The sequence below is a fragment of the Solanum pennellii genome, chromosome 12, assembly GCF_001406875.1.
Source record: "Solanum pennellii chromosome 12, SPENNV200".
Classification (NCBI taxonomy): domain Eukaryota; kingdom Viridiplantae; phylum Streptophyta; class Magnoliopsida; order Solanales; family Solanaceae; genus Solanum; species Solanum pennellii.
The window spans coordinates 5,880,782-5,900,207 of NC_028648.1; the positions used below are offsets into that span (position 1 = coordinate 5,880,782).

A 19,426-nucleotide genomic window follows, 5' to 3' on the forward strand; every position below is an offset into this window, starting at 1 on the left:
CACCCCTCCTCTATTGTCCGTCTCAAATCTACATACATATGATATGTGGTCAACGTGCATGCATGTTTAGCACCAACGAGCAATTTCATGGACTTGTGACATGATTCTTGTATGGAGCTTTAGTGTATTGTGTCTTAATTTCCGACTTATCAAAACAGGTTCAAAAGGAACACCATCTACCAGCTGGGGATTTTCCTAACGTCGAACACTTCAGGGAAGTTCTGATTGGTTATAACATTGATAAGTTTGAGAAGTTGAAGCCCAAGTTGATACAATCCGTCGATGACATGCTGGGTTATGACATCCCTGAACTTCTCAAGAATTTCAGAAATCCTTACGATTAACGAGGTACAGAGCTGATATAGCATAGAGTAATTGCTGGCACCGGACGTGATGTTTAGTATTTTATGGATCTTGTATTCTTATTCTTACACCCACATTGAGACTTGGGCTTAATAGTGAGTACTGAAGTAATATTATCATATGGTAAATAAGACTGCATTATGAATTATACATCCGGGAAGATCTTTACTTTTGTGTTGTTTTTATATTTTTATTCACGAGGCAGTGGTAAGTTATGCATTCACTTTACCTTTTTCAGAGACTCCACTAAGTGAACCACGGAGTTTTTTTTTATGATATGTCTCTAATGAGTTTTTGATATCTTTAATTTCATGATCATATTTTAAGTCGAACGTAACACAATATCCTTATGAACATTTTATGTCTTCCATTAACGGATTAGGCTTGATATTTAAGTGTGTTGTTTCAAGTTAACAAGATAAGTGTTTCAAACACTACGAATTTGTCAAACATCCAAAATTAGTGCACAAGTTTATTTATTATGTGAGATTCTTGATTTTTTTTGCTATTAATATAGTAGAAAAAAGAATATTAAAAACTAAGATTTTATATCTATAATAATATCTATAATAAAAAAATAGATGGGCAGAAAAAATTGGTCAGGTAAACAAAAAGTGAGGGGCTTTTTGGGGTTTCCGAGGGCCGTTGCTCTATTTTCCATTACTTTCTAGATGGTTCCATGATTAACTGAAGTATATTCTAAAAATGACAAATAGTGGCATCCTCTTATTACTTTCACAATTAATCATAATACTTTTTCGGTTTAAAAAAGCGATTTAGTTTGACTTAACACAAAATTTAAAAAAATAAAGAACATATTTAAATCTTGTGATTCTGATTAAAATTTTGCAAAATAAACAAAAATTGTTATTTAATTTATGATCTTAAATATGCTAAGTGAAAAATTAAAAATTAAAATATTTTAAAAAATAGAAGACTTTTTAGACGGATTAAAAACGAAAATAGTCCATCTTTTTTTTTTTAACAAAGGACTACTGTATAGTACCCTGTTGAACAAGACAGGGGTTTTCTCGACATTTCACAATTTTCTTTCTCACAAGCGATGAACTGAACACTACTATTCACCTCTTTCTCCATATTTCTCACTTCTCCTTTTCTCCAAATCTGAGCTCAAACTGTGAATTTGGAAATGTTGGTTGGTAGAATTTCATCTCGTTTCCCAAAATCCGTCGTAGCTCAGTGCCGGAGCTCGTTGCTCCTCTATTCCCGAGAACAGCAACAGCAACAATACGTTCCCATTTTTGCATCTGAGTTCCACTCCTTTCGTGAATTCAAAGAGAAGGTTTGATGTTATGCCTTAATACTTATGAAGTTGTTCATTTTTCATCGATTTTTTATGTGTAGGGTTTTGCTAGGGTTTAAGCAATACTCGTAACTTACCTGTATCATATTCATAGGCATCTATTTGAATCGTTGATATTGGTGTATCAACAGAATATTGTAAAAAATCAGACTGTTCAAAACAATCATTTGAAACCTTTACTGAAACTTTGAGCTTCTAATGGTGCCAGATGTTGGAGTACCTTAATTGGCTGCTGCTAGCTTACTTAGTTTTAGAAACAACTATTTTGAGATAATTTGCAATATTTGGAGCTTGTTCCTGGGATGATTGGTATGAAGTTGGTTATGGAGTTGTAAGATGTTTATCAGTTGGATTGGCTCTGTCAGGTTTCAAAGGGACATCCAGACCTACATAATTTGAAAATAGTTACCTGGCTAACTTGTTCATTTTGCTGTAATCAAAGTACTGTATAGTGCCTAGATAACTTATAGATCTTTTAAGTTGCTCGAACTGTAAAATCAACGTTCCACTAAGTTTGATGCCTTGAGATTTTATGTATGAGTTACTCTGTACTTGTCAAAAGAAGAAATGTTCATTTTCCATATGCACCTAAATATTGTTGGTTCTGCTAATGGTGAATCAGGTTACTCTATTCCGTGAATCTCTATTGCAACAGTTTAGAATTTCATCCTCTGCATCCCCTCAGCATAATGAAAAAGAGGCATCTCAGTCCCAAAGCAAACCGGAAAGCACAAAAGAAAATGGAGAAGTGAGTGAAAAATGTGAAGCTTCAGTTTCTGCTGATTCTCAGGGTCAAGAGGAAAATGATGAATCAGGTCCTGATTTGGCATCCAATGATAACACAAATGAAAATGTCAAACGAAGAAGAAGACGTACTAAACAAGTTGTATCTTCTGATTCTGATTCTGATTTAGATACGGAGGATCTTTCTAGGGATGACTTGGTGAAACTAGTGGCTGAGAAGGAAGAACTCCTACAGATAAAAGATGATGAATTTCAGAAAATGAAGGAAAAAGCTCTTAGATCTTATGCGGAGATGGAGAATCTCATGAACAGAACCAAACGAGAAGCAGAAAATTCCAAGAAGTTTGCCATTCAAGTTAGTTTTTCTAGACACATGCTTTGCCAGATAGTCCTGCATTTACTTGTTAGTATATTGCGTTGTGCTTGTGATTTTTTCTTATCTTTTGCGTAAATGTTTGTTGCAGAATTTTGTGAAAGCACTTCTAGATGTTGCTGATAATATGGGACGGGCTTCTTCTGTTGTAAAAGAGAGCTTCTCCAAAATTGATGAATCTAAGGATACTGTTGGTGCTGTGCCACTTCTGAAGACACTTCTTGAAGGTGTTGAAATGACTGATAAACAGCTTGCCGAGGTACACTTTTTCACCTAAATATAGTCCATGGCTTATGTTCCTCTTTTACTGCTTTGGTAGACTGTGAATTCATCTATGGAAGTAACACTTGAACCTTTTTTGTACAAACATAATCTACAGTATAAACAACTTTAGGTCTTTAAGGCTGAGTTCTGGATGACATTATAATTATAAATTTCAACAAGATAGTTCCAAAAACTACCCCTTAAAATCCTACGGATTTTGGCCATAGAACCATTGCTGCTCATTCACTTCTGCTAAATGCCACAACCAGCTTCTGAAATGAAAGAGAAGCAAAGAAGGTTTGCAGTTTGCTATATATATATATACACATGCAGCTGGAAGAGGAGATCCAAACATTTTTCTTTGATATTGGAAAAATCCCAGTAGAACGCTTATTGTTGCTCCAATTGAAATGTAAGGTTCAATAACTTCAAGGGGTTGAATTTGTAATCCTTCCTATTTTATTCTGGTCTATGTTATTTATTGTTGCTTCTTCGGCTTAATTGTCTTGAAAGACCTTCGCAAGGAATGTTGTTTTTGGCTTACATGTCGTTACTTTTCAGGTATTCAAAAAATTTGGAGTGGGAAAATACGATCCTACAAATGAAGAATTTGATCCAAATAAGCATAATGCAGTGTTTCAAGTACCAGATCCTAAAAGGAATCCTGGCATGGTCGCTGTCTGCCTCAAGGTATCTGTCAGGAATTTTCTTCTCCGACATTCGTGTGTTTTATTTGGTATTTCAATCTTCATGCACTTTATCCTTATTGATTAATGCAAATCTAGAATGTACTTTTAGACATCCCTTTTCATTGAAGTCGAATGACTTGACAGATATGACTTCCTTTCTTGTTGCAGTCGGGGTACACCTTGCATGACCGAATCATTCGGCCAGCTGAAGTTGGTGTAACGGTAGCCATGGCTAAACAGGTGGGTTAGAACCCAAGATTTTGGAGCTCGAAAATCTCTAACTAGGTGGAACCGGCTCATGTTCGAAAAGGAATTTAGTTCCAGATCCTCCAATGGAGCTGTGCTTCACGGAGTTGTTATAGTTTACAATTTTTTAAATACTTTTTTTTTTGTTTTTACAGTGTTAAACAATGTCTGTTAATAAATGAAGGATGCCTTAATCAAAATAAAGGGAATTATCATAGCAAGTCTTCAAAAGAAACGAGAGGGATTATATTTACAATCATTTATACATTAGAGTGTAAGTCGGCACAGAAACTAGAGGGGGATTGTATTTACAATCATTTATACATTTGAGTCCAAGTTGGCACAAAATCTAGAGCTTTATTTACAACCATTTAGACCTAAATACAACTACCATCTATGTTAATAAACAACCTATCTTTTCCATTCCTCCGGGCCTCAATCACAGCCTTCCAAGTACAAGTCATAATCCACCTCACTTTCAGTCTGATCTGTCCTCAGTTCCTGTAGTACACGAGAAAACTTTCATTAACTTAGGTTAGTAGTGGAGCACCACCTGCAAAGCACGATTCGAATTTAGTTGGTGCTCCCAGGAAACCAAAAAATAATAATATTTCAAATGTAGGCACAAAAAGTGAAATCACATGGATGTAGTCAACAAGATTAGAAATGACCACAATTCAGCTTAAGGTGCACCTAAGACATAAGAGTCTCAATGGGAGGTCAGAACTTACATGGATCCTTAGTCCGTCCATGTGATTGTATGATGATCATGCTAAAACAAAATGTAAGGAGTTATTCCAGCAAACTTAAAATACCTCGGAGAGTCTCACCAGAAGATCAGAACTTTTTCCCATACTCAAAATAGGAACTTACAATCAAAAGGAATAATTAGCTAGAACAGTTAACAATGTCAACAAATGAATCATATATTGGACTAAGTAGTTGTGTATGAATAAGTGTGAGATTTTGATAACTCCTAATTTGTCTTGAGGTAAATTATTTACTACTGGAATGAAATGAACCTGACCAGCGCGAAGTCGATATGGAGAATTCATCTAATCAACCCTAGTTGATTTAGGATTTAGATATCAATTAATTTGATTATTGAGGACTTATAGAGTCCTAGTTTTTACACATAATAACAAGCTGGCGTATTAAAAAGGACAAACCATGAGTTGGGAAGAATTTATTGGAATTTCACCACATATCGAGTAGGATATTTCTTATCGTTCAAGCGAATCAAAACTTATTTAAGTTTTGATTAACGGTAAGTAGAAGATTGAGCAGAGGAGAGCAGACATAAACTTGTAGAAAAGAAAATATAAAACAACATAGACAACAGAAATGCAACTGTTTTTCCAAAAAGGGAACAAAGATCAAAATATTACCTCAAAATCGTCATCAAAGATATCATTCATGCTTTGTTTCGTCAAGATATTATCGTTTGGTGTTGCACTTGTGATAGCTTGATTCAGCTTCCTCAACTTAGCTTTGTTGTCAGGAACTTCATTTTTCTTTTCTTCCAAGTCAACAATCTGCATATTCAAGAGGTCAACAACACAGAAAATGGCGTTGGGGAGGCAGAGTGTACGAAACCATACCCCTATAGAGAGGTTGTTTTTCATAAACCATCAGCTCAACGAAAAACAATAAATAGTAGTGAAAGTACAAGAACCATCAGATAGTAACAAAACTAACATGATCGTCAAGGAACAATACCACAATAAAATAATATGACAGTTGAAGTACAAAAAACAATAGATAGTAATAGAGACAGAAGAACAAGAAACTGCATAAGATACTATGCCTACTAGTATGGACGAACAATGCGCTCCTTTCTACTAGCCTTCTACCCTAATAAGTGTCCTCCACCTCCTACCTAAGATCATTGTCCTCGGTAAAGCTAAAATTGGGTCATGTCATGCCTAATTACCTCTCCGCAATACTTCTTCAGCCTACCTCTATCTCCTGAAACCATCTACAGTCAACTTCTCACAGCTCCGCATTGGGGAGCATCCGAGCATCTCCTCATCACACGCTCGAACCATCTCAACCTCGCTTCCCGCCTCTTGCCTTTCACTGAAGCCACTCCAACCTTGTCTCAGATATCTTGTCTCTAATCCTATCGCATATTCAAGAGGTCATAACAGAAAAGAGATCATTTTTTGAAATGGTAAGAGATTTTATATATTGCGCAAAAATATGCAGTAATCATGCGTACAAGAGATTAAAAAAACTGACAGAACAGGCTAAAACTCTACTTACAAAGATTCCAAAATTGATAGTGTCTAATGAGTATTCTTCTATACACCAAAAATTGAAATATAGAAGTGATTTCACCTTAATCTTCTCGATTGAGCTACCGGTATGTTCATAGCATCTCAGATTTCTTTCTCCAAACATTACATCCATATGCTTTTCTACCTACGCAAACCTTCTCCCTACTTCAACATTTTAGTAGATCCAGTGACAGGGCCGTCCCTATTTTTTTTAGTAGATAAATACAAATTGAATAATTATAATACACTAGTGTAATTCTGCAAATGAGGCCTGGAGAGGCGGAATATATGTAGACATTATGGAGTAAGAAAGCAAATAATGTAAATTTTCAATGAAAATTATATTAATATAAAGTTGTCATGATAAAACATGACTCAAAATTTTAAAAATATAATGATATTAAAATAGTGTAGCGATGAATTTGATAAGTTAATAAACAATACTCCATTAAAATAGTGTTGATTAGTTTTAGTGCTTGAAATTTGAACAAGACACCAAAACAAATTTAGTCTTTTTATAAACACACCATAATAGATATCACATAATGTAGAATGTTTGAACGTTTGACCAACTTAAGAATATTCAATAATGAAAAGTATAAGAACACAATATTGTTGGTTCATTATAATTGTCAAAATATAAATGAGCTAGAGAACAAAATACATGGCCACATGATACTACAATTAACTAGCCACATGAAAATCTAGAAATGACACTACAATCAATTAAACAATATTCAATTTCTCATTTCTATTTTTTATACAAAAAATTAGTTTCAAAGTTATCAGTACATGAATTTTCTTTTAACTATATATGTGTGTGTGTGTGTGTGAGTGTGTGTGTGTGTGTGTGTATATATATATATAGAGAGAGAGAGAGACACATCTTTGAGAAAAAATAGGGACAAGCGATTGCTTTAGTAGCCTTAAGATCGAGATGGCCCTGTGCAGTGAGTGATTTGGCATTACCCATGAAATCCTCTCATACATAGACCGATACCTCAAATTGTGCAGTCACGTTCCAGTGTAGGAATATATGACAATCAGTCTAAGGTTCCTGCCACAAAGATGGCATTTGGAACACAACTGAATACCTCTCTTCATCAGATTTTCTTCTTTTAAACAAGCCCCCTTCTTCCTTACCCTGGCAAGTCTTTGTCAAATAACTCCGATGCGAATAAAAAGAAGGCGTTAAGAGACCCTCCTGGTCCAACTCTAGACACTCTAAGATTCTTTTCAAACCTGCTCCCATTTCGATTTTGAGTCAAGAAAAAAACAGCTCAAATGGTACAATCCCTCCATCACTCCAGAATGAAAGTGGTGATCTCGTAGTTCTTGGTATGCGAAGATGTGTTGTTAGGTGCTAGGTGCTCCATTTTATTTTCCCATTGAGGCCGAACCTAAACCAGTGCTCGAGAGATAGCTATCCCTACACTGATAAGGGATGTATAAATTCTCGAGAAGTGAGGAACTGTAATTAATTTGTTGAATAGACGAGTAGATTGAAAAAATCATGACTATGCTTCACAATAAAATACTCTGGAAAACGCACATACGGCGAAAACTTTTTCTTTTAACCACCAACCGAACATGTGATGAAGAGATGCTGGGGTGACATACCTCTATCATTTTGGGAGCTCTTATCAGCAACACATAAAGAATCTTTGGCAATGTAGATCCCTTTAGCATTTTTCAGTCACCACAACCTATCTTCACTCAACTCCAAACACTTGAACTGTTCAAGCACCGTGAAAAAGGTGTGCTTAAGCCCTAAAGCAAGGCTCAAAGAGCACTTTGCCTCGCTTTATTTGCGCTTCAGTATCGTCATCAAGGTTCTAATACTTATCAATGTGAGCCTCTGCTGAAGAGATGACACTAAGCAATTGATATTTCACGTTATCATAATTTTCTTTCAATTTCTTTGTTCATATAATTTTCTGCCAATGAGCCACTGCTGCCCCTGCAAGCAACCCCGCTTAAGGAATTTCGCCACCTTAGAACCGTTAAAGTTACGTCTGCCGTTCACTGGGGCTTCGGTCTCCCATATGAGCAACCCCGCTAAGGATTTTCACCACCTTAGAACCGTTAAAGTTAGACTGCCCTTCACCGGGGCTTTGGTCTCCCCTATCATCAGGTCACCAACTTCCTTGACCTTCCGGAACTGGACAGGCTTCAGCCCCCATACATGATTTTACGACTTTGCGGAGAACTGGGCCGTACTAACAACTCCCATACATGATACATAGAGCATCTCAAACATCCGAAACAACAAAATTATTTTCCAGGAGAGATGGAAACCAAAAAATTTGAAGCTAAATCCTAAACAGCAAAGAGAAACATCCTTCATGAAAAAAAGTTAATGTGTGCTCACTTTTTTCTTTTAACCCCTCGTTAAGAGCTCCCACCCTTTTTGCTACCTTATTGAAGGTGGGGGAGCTTTACATACGAGCAACACCGATTGTCAATGTGTGCTCACTAACAACACCAATAGACAGAGCATCTCAAACATCCAAACAACAAATGAAAAAAAAAACAGGAAAGATGGAAATCCAAAATTTCGAATAGAAAAATGAAAGTAAAATGGTAGCTAAACCCTAATAGAACGAAAAAGTCAACTTACAGGTGCATATCGGAACTTCCGTTTAGGAGTTTTTTCCGGCATAGTAGAATCTCCAGAACGAACGGAAGCAAGAGGCGTCCAACGGCAAAGCATGAGTTTAGGTCCGGTAACGTTGTTAGTGTTGCCGGTGCCACGAAGATTGTTGTTGGGCTGAGTAGTAACCCACTGCTTCTTCCATTTTCTAACTGGACCACTAAAAACTGGAGCTGTGCCGCCGTACCTCGACGAGGCCCGACCGATTCTAGAACTTACTCCTTCCATATTCTTCTGAGCCGCAGACAGAGAAAATTTTGTGTGCGAAAAAAAGTAGAAGGTGATTAGTATAAGCAGAGACTGGGAAAAAGCTTCCAGTCTGCTTCACTGCTGTGTGGCGCGATTACAAAAAGCCTGCAACAAGCTTTCACGACGTCGTTTTGAAGAAGTTTATTGGCGGTCCCACATTATTTATTCGGTAGTTTACGCAAATTTTATAGTGTTAAAAAGACTTCCACTTCTGCAACGTCGTTCTTACTTTTTTTTTTAAATTACAAAAATTTCTTAAATTTGGTAAAATTCAGATATATTCTAAAATGTGCTGATATATCACTTCTCGATTTTAGATATATCCTTCAACGTTTTGAATAAACTTGTCTCTGTTTTAGATACATCAAGCAACGTCCTGATGCATCTCATATGTCTCGACACATAACGTAAAGGGATATATCTGACTAATACACTACGTAAAAAAGATGTACTCGAGAATAAGAGAGTAGGATTTTTTTTTAACTTTTTCAAATGGTAGAGAATTTTAGAGAATATCATTAAATAAGTTGTGTGTTTGGGTTTTTTTTTCTTATTTTTTACTATCTCATTTGGATAAGTTTAAATAGTAGTTGTCTACGTATTGACTAGACACACACATTAAGAAAGGCGGAATGACGTAAGAGACCTTTATACTTGGCTTCGTTTGTCAAATAGACTTTTCTACTCACGACTTTGCCAGCTGAACTCTCGAAGCCACCGAAACACAATATTTTAAATCCTTTTGACTTTTCATGCACTTTAAACACACAATAAAAATACAATTCATCATCCACGTCAAATTTTTAATAACACGCTATTCATTTTTACTTTATTTTAAATTATTCAATTTCTTTTCTTTTTTCTTTTTCATTATGTTTCTCCCTCACTATCTCTATCTTTGATTACCTTCCTCCACTTTTTATACGAAAAACACCTTACAATCTTATATCCTTACCTGAAATATGCAGTAATAGATGGTTGGATGTGTTCAATTCGCCACTCTATTTTATTTTTTGGTTGTTGGGGGAAGGGGGGAGAATTAAGACTGGTCAACGGAACGGGACATACCGGTACCGTTCCGGTTCGTTCCGGTTCGTCCCGTTTCGGTTGCCTACGGAACGGGACGGGATAGTCTGAACCGGTACCGGTTCATCCCGGTTCATTTCGGTTCCGTTCCGGTCCAGTTCTGGTCTGGTTTATTTAATATATATTAATTTTTTATATTTTATATTTTATATAATTTATATTTATATTTTTTATAAATTATATTTTATATTTTGACACTTGCCCCTGCCCGCCCCTGCTTTCCTGCAGTCTGCAGTCTGCACTCTGCAGCTTTTGATAAAGCTGCAGTGCTGTCTGCAGCTGCAGCCCGGCCCCCCGCCCCCCGCCCCCTACCCTTTTCCCGGACAACGGTCATTTTAAACGGAAAAAATTAAAACCGCTAGTTTTTTTGTTTTATAAATTAGAGTTGATTTCTAAAAATTTTATATACAAAGTTACTACTTACAAACATAAGTTTGAGCCTTTGAGAGAATATATATTTCTATTCATATTTATAACTTATAAGATTTAGCAATTACGGATTATAAATTCTAAAATTTTAAATTTTCAATATTCAATTCAGTTCTAAATTCTTTATATCATTTGGTCATTTGGTCATTTGGTGTATTTCGGAGGAGGAATCTTCTTCAAATTTCAAGTTTCGACATCAATATTTTAATTTTTATTATAATCGTTTGTTCTTACACAAACGTTTGGTAACTTCGTTCCACTCTCTAATCTTATATTTATTTTTTGTATTTATTATTTGTAAATTGTAAGTTGTTCTTGTTATATTATTGTTCTTGTTAAGTTTCGTATTTTGTAATTTATAATTTTATATCATGGAGTTTCTAAAAAAAGTGGAAGTAAAAAAGGTCTAGTAGAATCAGTAAAAAAATTAGTTAAAAAAACTAATAAAGGTGCTAGTTCTTCTAAATCTAAAATTCCTCTTGTTAGAATGAATACAGATAAATTTACGCATGTGAATGAAACTAGTTTTTCCCGTCCCGATCCTATAAATATTAATTCGGATACTCCTATGATTCCCCATGAACTCTATGAAAGACATTATGGTATTAATCAAGAAAATGAAGAAGTGGAAATGGATGAACAATTAAATTTAGATGAAGAAGTAGATTTAGATGATACACCAACTAGCCCCGACCTCAATAGTATAGGTGTTGAAGCTCTACCTCCGGTTGGAACTACTCGTCCCCCTATTATTCCAACTAGAAGTAAGACCAAGGTACAACGTTTTTTAAAATCACATGTGTGGAAATTTTGTTATTTGAATGAAAAAAAAACTTTTAGTATATGTAATCTTTGTAAACAACATTTTAAATATACATCTGGTGGGACTGGAGGTTCAACGAGGGGATTGAAAAAACATTTGATTAACAAGCATAGTAAAGAGTGGTTTGCATATATGTCTTCTCTTGAAGTTGTTGAAAATTGTAATGTTGAAGAATCGGTTAGAGGATCAAATATGGTTCAAAGTGAATTAAATACTTCGAACCCAAGTGGTCCTCTTACACATCGAACCTATAACAAGGATCGTGATCGTGAAAACTTTGCTAAAATGGTTGTTGTTTGTGGTTTACCTTTTAGTTTTGGAGAACATCCGGGTTTTATTGCTTATATTCGTGAAACATATAATCCTAGTTTTCAAGGTTTATCAAGAAGCATGGTAAAAAGAGATATTTTCGAATTTCAAGAAAAACATTGTCAATATTTACGTGCCTATTTTGAACTAATGGATTGTAGAGTTGCTATTACTACTGATATGGGTCGTAGTCCTAATGGTTTTGATTATTTAACTGTTACTGCGCATTGGATCGATTATAATTGGAATTTACAAAAAAGAATTATTGGTTATAAAATTTGTCAAAAGAAAAAAACCGGAATTTATATTGCTACTACTGTGTTGGAAATTTTAGATTTTTTCGGTCTTTGTGATAAAGTCGTTAGTATTACTTTAGATAATGCCTCTGCTAATTTAAATGCTATTAATATGCTAGAACCTAGACTTTGTCCTATTAGTAAATATGCTTTTCATGTTAGATGTGCCGCGCATATATTAAATTTGGTTGTTAGTGACGGTGTGAAATTATTTGAAAATAGTTGTGATAAAATTGATAATGCTTGTTTTTACATTTTTCATATGAATAGTAGTAGTAGAATTAATCAATTTAAAGAACTTTGTAATGCATTTAAACTTCCGTTTAGAAAAGTTCCGAAGCATGTAAAAACTAGATGGAATTCCTTTTATGATATGCTTGAAGTTGCTTATGCATATAGGCAACCTATTACTACGCTATTTAATAATCATAATGCTTATCCTGAATTTAAAATTAATGATAGTGATTGGGATGAAGTAAATGAACTTAGAATATTTTTGAAATCATTTTATGATGCTACTAAAATTTTTTCTGGAATATATTATCCTACTATTTCTGAAATTTTAATACACATATGTGAGATTTCATCTATTTTTTCTGAATATAAAACAAATACTTTATTCACCTCTGCTATTGAAGTTATGATTACAAAATTTAAAAAATATTTTTTTCCTATTCCTCAAATTTATTTAACTGCACTTCTTTTCAACCCCGAATATAAAGAATATGGTGCAAAAGCTTTAGTTGAATGCATTTATCAGAATTTAGATATTCAACCTGAAGAAGAACCTGATTTGGTAACATGTCAAAATAGTATAAAATACTTTGCAAAAGAAATGTATGATAAATATTCATTCTTAGATAATGTTGAAAATCCTCAAACGTCTACGAATCAAGTAGGTGCTCATGGACGAGTGAAACATAAACTTGGTCTTGACTCTTCTAATAAATGTGAATTTGTTAAATATCTTGAACAGGGTACAGATGATATTACAAACGATAATGGTATACCGGAACTATTGAACTGGTGGAGAAATCGTGGAGCTCAATATCCAAAACTTAGTAGGATGGTGAAGGATGTGCTTGCAATTCAAGGATCATCAGTAGCTTCGGAGGCAGCTTTCAGCGCGGCAAGATTTCAAATTGGAGACCACAGATATTCGTTAGCAGAAGACAGCCTGGAGATATCAGTGTTATTTAGAGACTGGATAAATGCTGAGCGTAGAAATCAAGGACTTCCAAAGTTAGATAGTCAATTTGAACTTTTCATAGATTCAGCTATTGGATGTGGTAGTGATGATGGCATCGAAATTCAAGATCGTCAACGAGCTTTACCAAGACCAGAAGTTGATCACAATCAATCCATAGCTGAGTTAGAAAGAGGATTTACGGGACTATACAACTATTAGTATTACATTCGAGACATAGTTGAAACAGAACCCTTCCTAGAAGGTGGCTGCGTAAGCTATGTACTCTACTAATAGTTGTAAATTGAAATTGTAATTTGTTACAAATTTAAATAAATTAAATTGATATTTTTTAATTTTTGTAATTGTTTTATCCTTATTTTAATTTAATTTTTTTAAAATTACAAATTTTATTTATTTAATATTTACAAGATACAAGTTATAAATATAACTTATAAAATAAATATTAATGAATATAAGTAATAACTTATAAAGTATAAACTTCAAAAGATTTAAATTTTGAAAACTTTATTAGACTTTACTTGCAAACTTAACAACAACAAAAAAATTAATAAAATATCTTTAAAATAAACTTAAGTAAAAAATTATAGTATAAATTTAAAAACTATTAATTTATACTTAAAAAATAAAAAAAATAATTATATTTCGTAATTCCAAAAAATATCGTCCCGTTAATCCCGTCTCGTTCCATCCCGGTCCGTTCCGGTTCATTCCGGTTCCATCCCGGTATATAGTGGAACGGGACGGAACCGATGAATCATCCCGGTAATTCCGGTCCGGTTCATCCTGATACCGGTCAACATACCGATCAACGGGTTCCGATCCGATCCGGTACCGGTTCATTCCGATCCGGTGAACCGGTTCCGGTCCGTTGACCAGTCTTAGGGAGAATCACTATCAAGAATTTTTTTTATAAATCTATTTAAGTTTAGTGTAAATGACCAAAATGATATCTTTTTATTATATACTACCTTCGTGTCTAATTATTTGTTCATTTTTTCTTTTATAGTTATTCCTAATTACTTGTCCATTTTGATAAATTAAGAAAGGATAATTTTCTTATCTATTATATCCACAATTAAATGACTAATTACTTTTAAAAATGTAAAATTTTTCATCCACTTCATAATTAATAGGGATAAAATAGTAAATTTATTACATCATTATTTATTTTCTTAATATGTATGTCAATTCAAAAGTGAATAAGTAAAAAGGGACGGAGAGAATAATAAAAATCATTTTAATCAAAGTAAATTATATGAAAGGATCAAAATAAAATATTATCTACAAGAAAATAATATAGTAAATAGGATTCGGGTCCAGTCCCCTTACACCTCAAAGGTGTGCAACATACAAATCAGCGCACCCAAATAATTTTAATGTCTTTGAATGTCCAGTAAAATACTTGATTTGTTCCTATTTATATGTCAATATTTTTAATTTTAGGTGTATCCTTATTTATTTATTTTTTAAAGTCAAGTGTCCAGTACATAAATTAATAAATCTTAATTTATTAAATTAACTAATAAATATTAATTAATCATTTAATTTTTCTATATTAATTAAAATTACATTTTAAAAACTAATAACTCTCAAGAATTGAAGAGAAAAAAATCATCATTTATATATTAATTTTGTAAAAAAATAAATATTAAAGATCATCCGTTTTTATTAAAAAAAAATATATATATATATATATAATTTTTTAAAATTAACGAAAACACGTATGCCCTCAATGAGACACGTGGACCCGTATGTTGAATCTATAATGCTGAATTTACACAACTAGGTCTCCAAAGTTAGCATTAAGTCATTAAGATTATTGATTCGTGATGACACCAAGAAGTGTTCACCATCACTTTTGCCCGTCATCAACGCAAACCGATTTCAATTATTTTAACATCGCATTTGTTTTTTTACTCATATACCCTTTCTATCTACCTTAATTACGTAGTTGCACGCCCCTTTCACATCACAAAACTTGGTTACAAATTTGAATTTTTGATTGGTAATCATTCGACAAGTTCAACAATTTTGGAGTTTATTGTAACTCTAGAATTTTTATTTTTTATGAATTATAAATAAAAAAGTAATTTTATTATAATTAATATAATGTTTTAAAAAATAATAAAAAAAGAATATACTTAATAATAAAGTAAATTAAAAATTTAGTGTAAAATTATTCATTGATTTTATAAAATAAATTAATATTTTAGATATTTTAAAATAATATAGTGGATAACTATTATTGAATGGAAAAAGTTATAAAAGATATTTATTTTTAATATATAAGAAACAAGAAAAGATATTTTTCTTTTATTTACTATGTAAGTGATAAATAAATCTTAGGCTCCTTTTTTTTTTCTTTTTAGTACTTAATGCCTTTTTCTAATTTGACATTAATTTAATTTAATTTTCTTGTTACGACATATATAAGATATTAATTTTAAATATTTTATAGGTACACAAAGATTATTTGCATATTTAAGACGACAAATTTGAAATAATTTCTATCTATCTAAAATTCCATGAAAATTAATCAAATAAATTTATAAACTAAAATGGAGAGAATAATATTTTTATTATTAATTAAGCTAACACCATCACTTTCTAGAGCTCCACCCCAACGATAATAAAAAAAAATATTCCCTAATAAAATTCTATAGCCGTATGGAATAATACAATTATATAGTAGTGGCTTAATTTTGCCTGGTTATAGGACCATAAATTTTAATTATAGGATAATAATATAACATAACTAATTAGTATCTCAAGTTGTTCAATCAATCATAAGCTCTTGCAGCTAATGTGTCATTAGTTTTTTTTTTAATAGTAAGGACACTAAAATTTTAAGAATCACTTGATCTGTGGATAACATTATTTCAAAATTATTTTTTGAGATCAATTTATTTTATCTGAGAGTGAGATAAAATATTAGAATTCAAAATTGAGACTAAAGTTATATTTTATTTAATTAAAAATATAAAAGAATAATTTAATTTTTAAATATCTCATTTATTCCGCTAATGAAATAATATCGGAGACGGTATATATGAGTCCTTTGATAGCTAGTAAGAGGTAGTTTATCGGTGTAGTATAAGTTATATAATATTTAATAGCTAGTTAGAAAATAAGTTATTTATTTATAAAATTGATGGATGTTTGATTTGCAATTCAGAAACCTTATAACTAATACATATATAATAGTTGAATATAATTAAAAAAAATTAAAGCTTGTATAATTAATATCCAAATTACTAATACTTTAAAGTAATTTTAACAAGCTACCAAAAGATATTTAAGTGTCTTATGTAAGTGAATTCGAAGTCAAAAATCAGAAAGATGAAAGTGCTATGTGATACGTTGTGAACGACATTAATTAAAGAGGAAAAATACACAAAGACACATGATTCATAAGCCGTCAAGTGCCTTGTTTCTTCCTTCATCAATTTATACCGTTAATAACTTAGCGTTTTTACTCTTTAGATTTCATACATAAATTATATGTCTTTTTGAATTTTTTGATCAATTTTATTGCTCAATTTGACTCCGAACTAGGCTATTTTAAACAAAGTAAAATGACAGTGTCATGTGCCTTGTTTCTTCCTTCATCAATTTACGCCGTTAACAACTTAGCATTTTTGCTCTTTTGATTTCATACATAAATTGTATGTCTTTTTAAAATTTTTGATCAATTTTATTGCTCAATTTGACTCCGAACTAGGCCATTTTAAACAAAGTAAAATGACAGTGTCATGTTGGTAAATAAATCCATAAGAAGTGGCAAAAGAGTATCTCTGAGTCATTTACATTTCCGTCTTCCAATATATCCTTTTCACTGTCAATCACTCACACTTGTTTCTGCTCGATGATTTTTTACACAAATTCTGATAACAGTTGTGATAGTCAAGCAGATCTGTCCGCCATATTCTCCCAACTAAACCCTACTTTCTCTGTAAGCATTTCTGTTTTTTTTTTCGACTAGTAATGGAGGCATTTGTACTATTTTGCTCTTATTTTTTCTGTATACAATGTAACGGATCATGTTGGAATTTCATCACTGCATTTTTTAACTACATGTCAAATCTGGTTAACGAATTGTTATGTTCAATCACTTCGTTTGTACGCATAAGGAGAAGATTCAATTGTAGTAGCACTTTCTGCTTTTCAATTTCGTCAATTATTCACACAGGAAAATGATTATTATTATGTTGTAGTGCGAGTTTCATTGTTTATTTGAAACGATATATGGTTTGTGTTTTGAAATTTAGCTTGGTTTTGTATGTATATGTTAATGTCTGTTTCAGGTTTGATCGGAGTAACTGAAGATGGGAGGAGTGGATGCTGATCAAAATGGAGAAACAAGTTGTAGTTTTCTACTACAGCAGTTGCAGGCAATTTCTATTATTTTTCATGTTGAATTTATAGTTTAACAAATAAAATCATGTATTAGTTGTAAGAGCAATGCGGTATTCTTAATCTATTTTGCTCGGATTATTCCAAAATGTTGACCGAAAGTACTATCTATTTTGCTCGGATTATTCCAAAATTTTGACCGGAAGTGGTATCTATTTTGCTCGGATTATTTCAAAATGTTGACCGGAAGTAGTGCAGCGACATTTTTGGAGAGTTGGAGCAGTATAGTTGTTAATAGTATAATGAGTGATGGTTAAATAGGTTTTATTTTTTTTTTCTGAAAATGCAGAAAATTTGGGATGAGGTTGGTGAAACTGATGAAAATCGAGATAAGATGCTTCTTCAGATAGACCAGGAGTGCTTGGATGTTTACAATAGAAAAGTTGACCAAGCAGTGAAATCGCGGGCTCACCTTCTTCAGGCTTTAGCAGATGCCAAAGTTGAATTCTCCAGGCTGCTATCAGCCCTTGGAGAGAAAACATATGATGGAATTGTGAGTGACAGAACTTCAGATTGGCTATGGATAGGCGGAACTATTTAAAATTCTTTGCTGAAAGTCATTAGACTGTTACCTTTTCTAATATTTGAATTTTTTTGGGGGGGTTGTTTGCAGCCTGAGAAGAATTTAAGATCAATCAAGGAACAACTTGCAGCTATAGCACCGGCACTGGAAAAACTGTGGAAACAGAAAGACGAAAGGGTAAAAGAGTTCTTGGATGTACAATCACAAATCGAGAAGATAAGCAGCGAGATTGCAGGGAGTAGTGAGCAAGTAGAGACTCCTAAAGTAGATGAGTCTGATTTGTCTCTTAAAAAGCTGGATGAGTTCCATGCACAGCTTCAAGATCTTCAAAAAGAAAAGGTTTAGCCATCTTTTAGTCGATTTATTCCTTTACAACTGTTAAACTAGTTTCGCCTCCAATGAGCTACTCACCGTACATCCTTGTTTAACATCGCAGAGTGAGAGACTGCACAAAGTCCTTGAATTCGTGAGCACAATACATGATCTATGTGCTGTTCTCGGCATTGACTTCTTTAGTACTGCCACTGAAGTTCACCCAAGCCTGAGCGATTCTACTGGTGTACAATCGAAAAGTATAAGCAATGACACACTATCAAGTCTGGCTAGAACAGTCTTAGCACTAGAGGAAGATAAGAAGCAAAGATTGCAGAAGGTAAAAGTCGTTGTTTTAAGTTGGTCCTTTCACTTAGCCTAACACTTCATACCAAGTTAGGATGTACAGTCAATAATGGACATATGTTGAAATATTATGCGCCTCTGCATCTAGCAATGGGTAGACCTCATACAATAACTGTCCTAGCATACCTACAAGTTATGTCAAATTTTTTTCGACTGTAGGTGGATCCTTAAGTACCTTGCTGTATATGGAATCTCTTGTCCATCCTCTGTACATGAAAGGAAATTTTCTCCTCTGATCATTATTAGCTTCTCATAGTTCATTTATCTTTTGACGTTGGAATTGCTTGCGATTGCTAATTTGCTTCTCTGTAGTGTTTTCACTATAATTTGGAATTTTACATCAAGATGGAATTTAACTAAGGCCTTCGGCTGTGTCTAAGTAGTGTTCTCTTGCGTCTAGATGATAAGTGTTTTGGCCAGTCCTCCATTTCTTTGAAACACTCTCTAACTTTAACCCCCCCACCCCACCCCCACT

The 19,426-nt window shown here is 33.3% G+C and overlaps 4 protein-coding genes and 1 long non-coding RNA gene across 7 annotated transcripts in view; 3 read left to right on the plus strand and 2 right to left on the minus strand.

Moving 5' to 3' along the window:
• The window catches only part of LOC107007673 (EH domain-containing protein 1-like), a 6,142-nt gene extending 5,586 nt beyond the window's left edge, over positions 1–556 (plus strand). Inside the window, exon 16 of the mRNA XM_015206372.2 lies at positions 159–556. Coding sequence (XP_015061858.1) covers positions 159–344 — 186 coding nt within the window. The 3' untranslated portion in view covers positions 345–556. The remainder of the gene's footprint in view (positions 1–158) is intronic.
• An 835-nt stretch (positions 557–1,391) lies between these two features.
• On the plus strand, positions 1,392–4,220 carry LOC107007677 (grpE protein homolog 2, mitochondrial-like). Of its 2 annotated transcripts, XM_027913694.1 has the most exons (6): positions 1,392–1,666; positions 2,310–2,502; positions 2,602–2,786; positions 2,896–3,063; positions 3,630–3,758; positions 3,926–4,220. In XM_027913694.1, the coding sequence occupies exons 1-6, from the start codon at positions 1,514–1,516 to the stop codon at positions 4,004–4,006; spliced, it is 909 nt and encodes a 302-aa protein (XP_027769495.1). In that variant the 5' UTR covers positions 1,392–1,513; the 3' UTR covers positions 4,007–4,220. The 2 variants fall into 2 exon arrangements, with proteins under 2 accessions (XP_027769495.1, XP_015061862.1); XM_015206376.2 differs by having other exon boundaries at positions 1,393–1,666; positions 2,310–2,786.
• Positions 4,221–4,227: 7 nt separating this feature from the next.
• LOC107007678 lies at positions 4,228–9,284 on the minus strand. Of its 2 annotated transcripts, XM_015206378.2 has the most exons (4): positions 8,903–9,284; positions 5,392–5,538; positions 4,735–4,775; positions 4,228–4,504 (listed from the first exon to the last, which is right to left on the minus strand). In XM_015206378.2, exons 1-3 carry the CDS (start codon positions 9,161–9,163, stop codon positions 4,743–4,745), a joined length of 441 nt encoding a protein of 146 aa, XP_015061864.1. In that variant the 5' UTR covers positions 9,164–9,284; the 3' UTR covers positions 4,228–4,504; positions 4,735–4,742. The 2 variants fall into 2 exon arrangements, with proteins under 2 accessions (XP_015061864.1, XP_015061863.1); XM_015206377.2 differs by lacking the exon at positions 4,735–4,775 and having other exon boundaries at positions 8,903–9,281.
• Positions 7,410–8,896, minus strand: LOC114075239. The gene is made up of 2 exons (XR_003575780.1): positions 7,903–8,896; positions 7,410–7,716 (listed from the first exon to the last, which is right to left on the minus strand). It is a non-coding gene; the product is annotated as an uncharacterized LOC114075239 (long non-coding RNA).
• A 7,852-nt stretch (positions 9,285–17,136) lies between the features above and the next one.
• LOC107005309 (65-kDa microtubule-associated protein 1-like) overlaps positions 17,137–19,426 on the plus strand; it is a 4,771-nt gene continuing 2,481 nt past the window's right edge. Inside the window, exons 1-5 of the mRNA XM_015203871.2 lie at positions 17,137–17,289; positions 17,642–17,728; positions 18,040–18,243; positions 18,364–18,612; positions 18,710–18,925. Of these exons, the coding sequence (XP_015059357.1) occupies positions 17,663–17,728; positions 18,040–18,243; positions 18,364–18,612; positions 18,710–18,925 (735 nt within the window). The 5' untranslated portion in view covers positions 17,137–17,289; positions 17,642–17,662. The remainder of the gene's footprint in view (positions 17,290–17,641; positions 17,729–18,039; positions 18,244–18,363; positions 18,613–18,709; positions 18,926–19,426) is intronic.

Excerpts from the sequence above, each read along its gene's own strand:
- LOC107007677 (XM_015206376.2), top strand. The coding sequence starts at position 1,514 with ATGTTGGTTGGTAGAATTTCATCTCGTTTCCCAAAATCCGTCGTAGCT. Across the intron at positions 1,667-2,309 it reads TTCGTGAATTCAAAGAGAAG|GTTACTCTATTCCGTGAATC; the intron begins GTTTGATGTTAT and ends ATGGTGAATCAG. Across the intron at positions 2,787-2,895 it reads CCAAGAAGTTTGCCATTCAA|AATTTTGTGAAAGCACTTCT; the intron begins GTTAGTTTTTCT and ends TGTTTGTTGCAG.
- LOC107007678 (XM_015206377.2), bottom strand. The coding sequence starts at position 9,163 with ATGGAAGGAGTAAGTTCTAGAATCGGTCGGGCCTCGTCGAGGTACGGC. Across the intron at positions 5,539-8,902 it reads GGAAGTTCCGATATGCACCT|ATTGTTGACTTGGAAGAAAA; the intron begins GTAAGTTGACTT and ends TTGAATATGCAG. Across the intron at positions 4,505-5,391 it reads TCTTTGATGACGATTTTGAG|GAACTGAGGACAGATCAGAC; the intron begins GTAATATTTTGA and ends CGTGTACTACAG.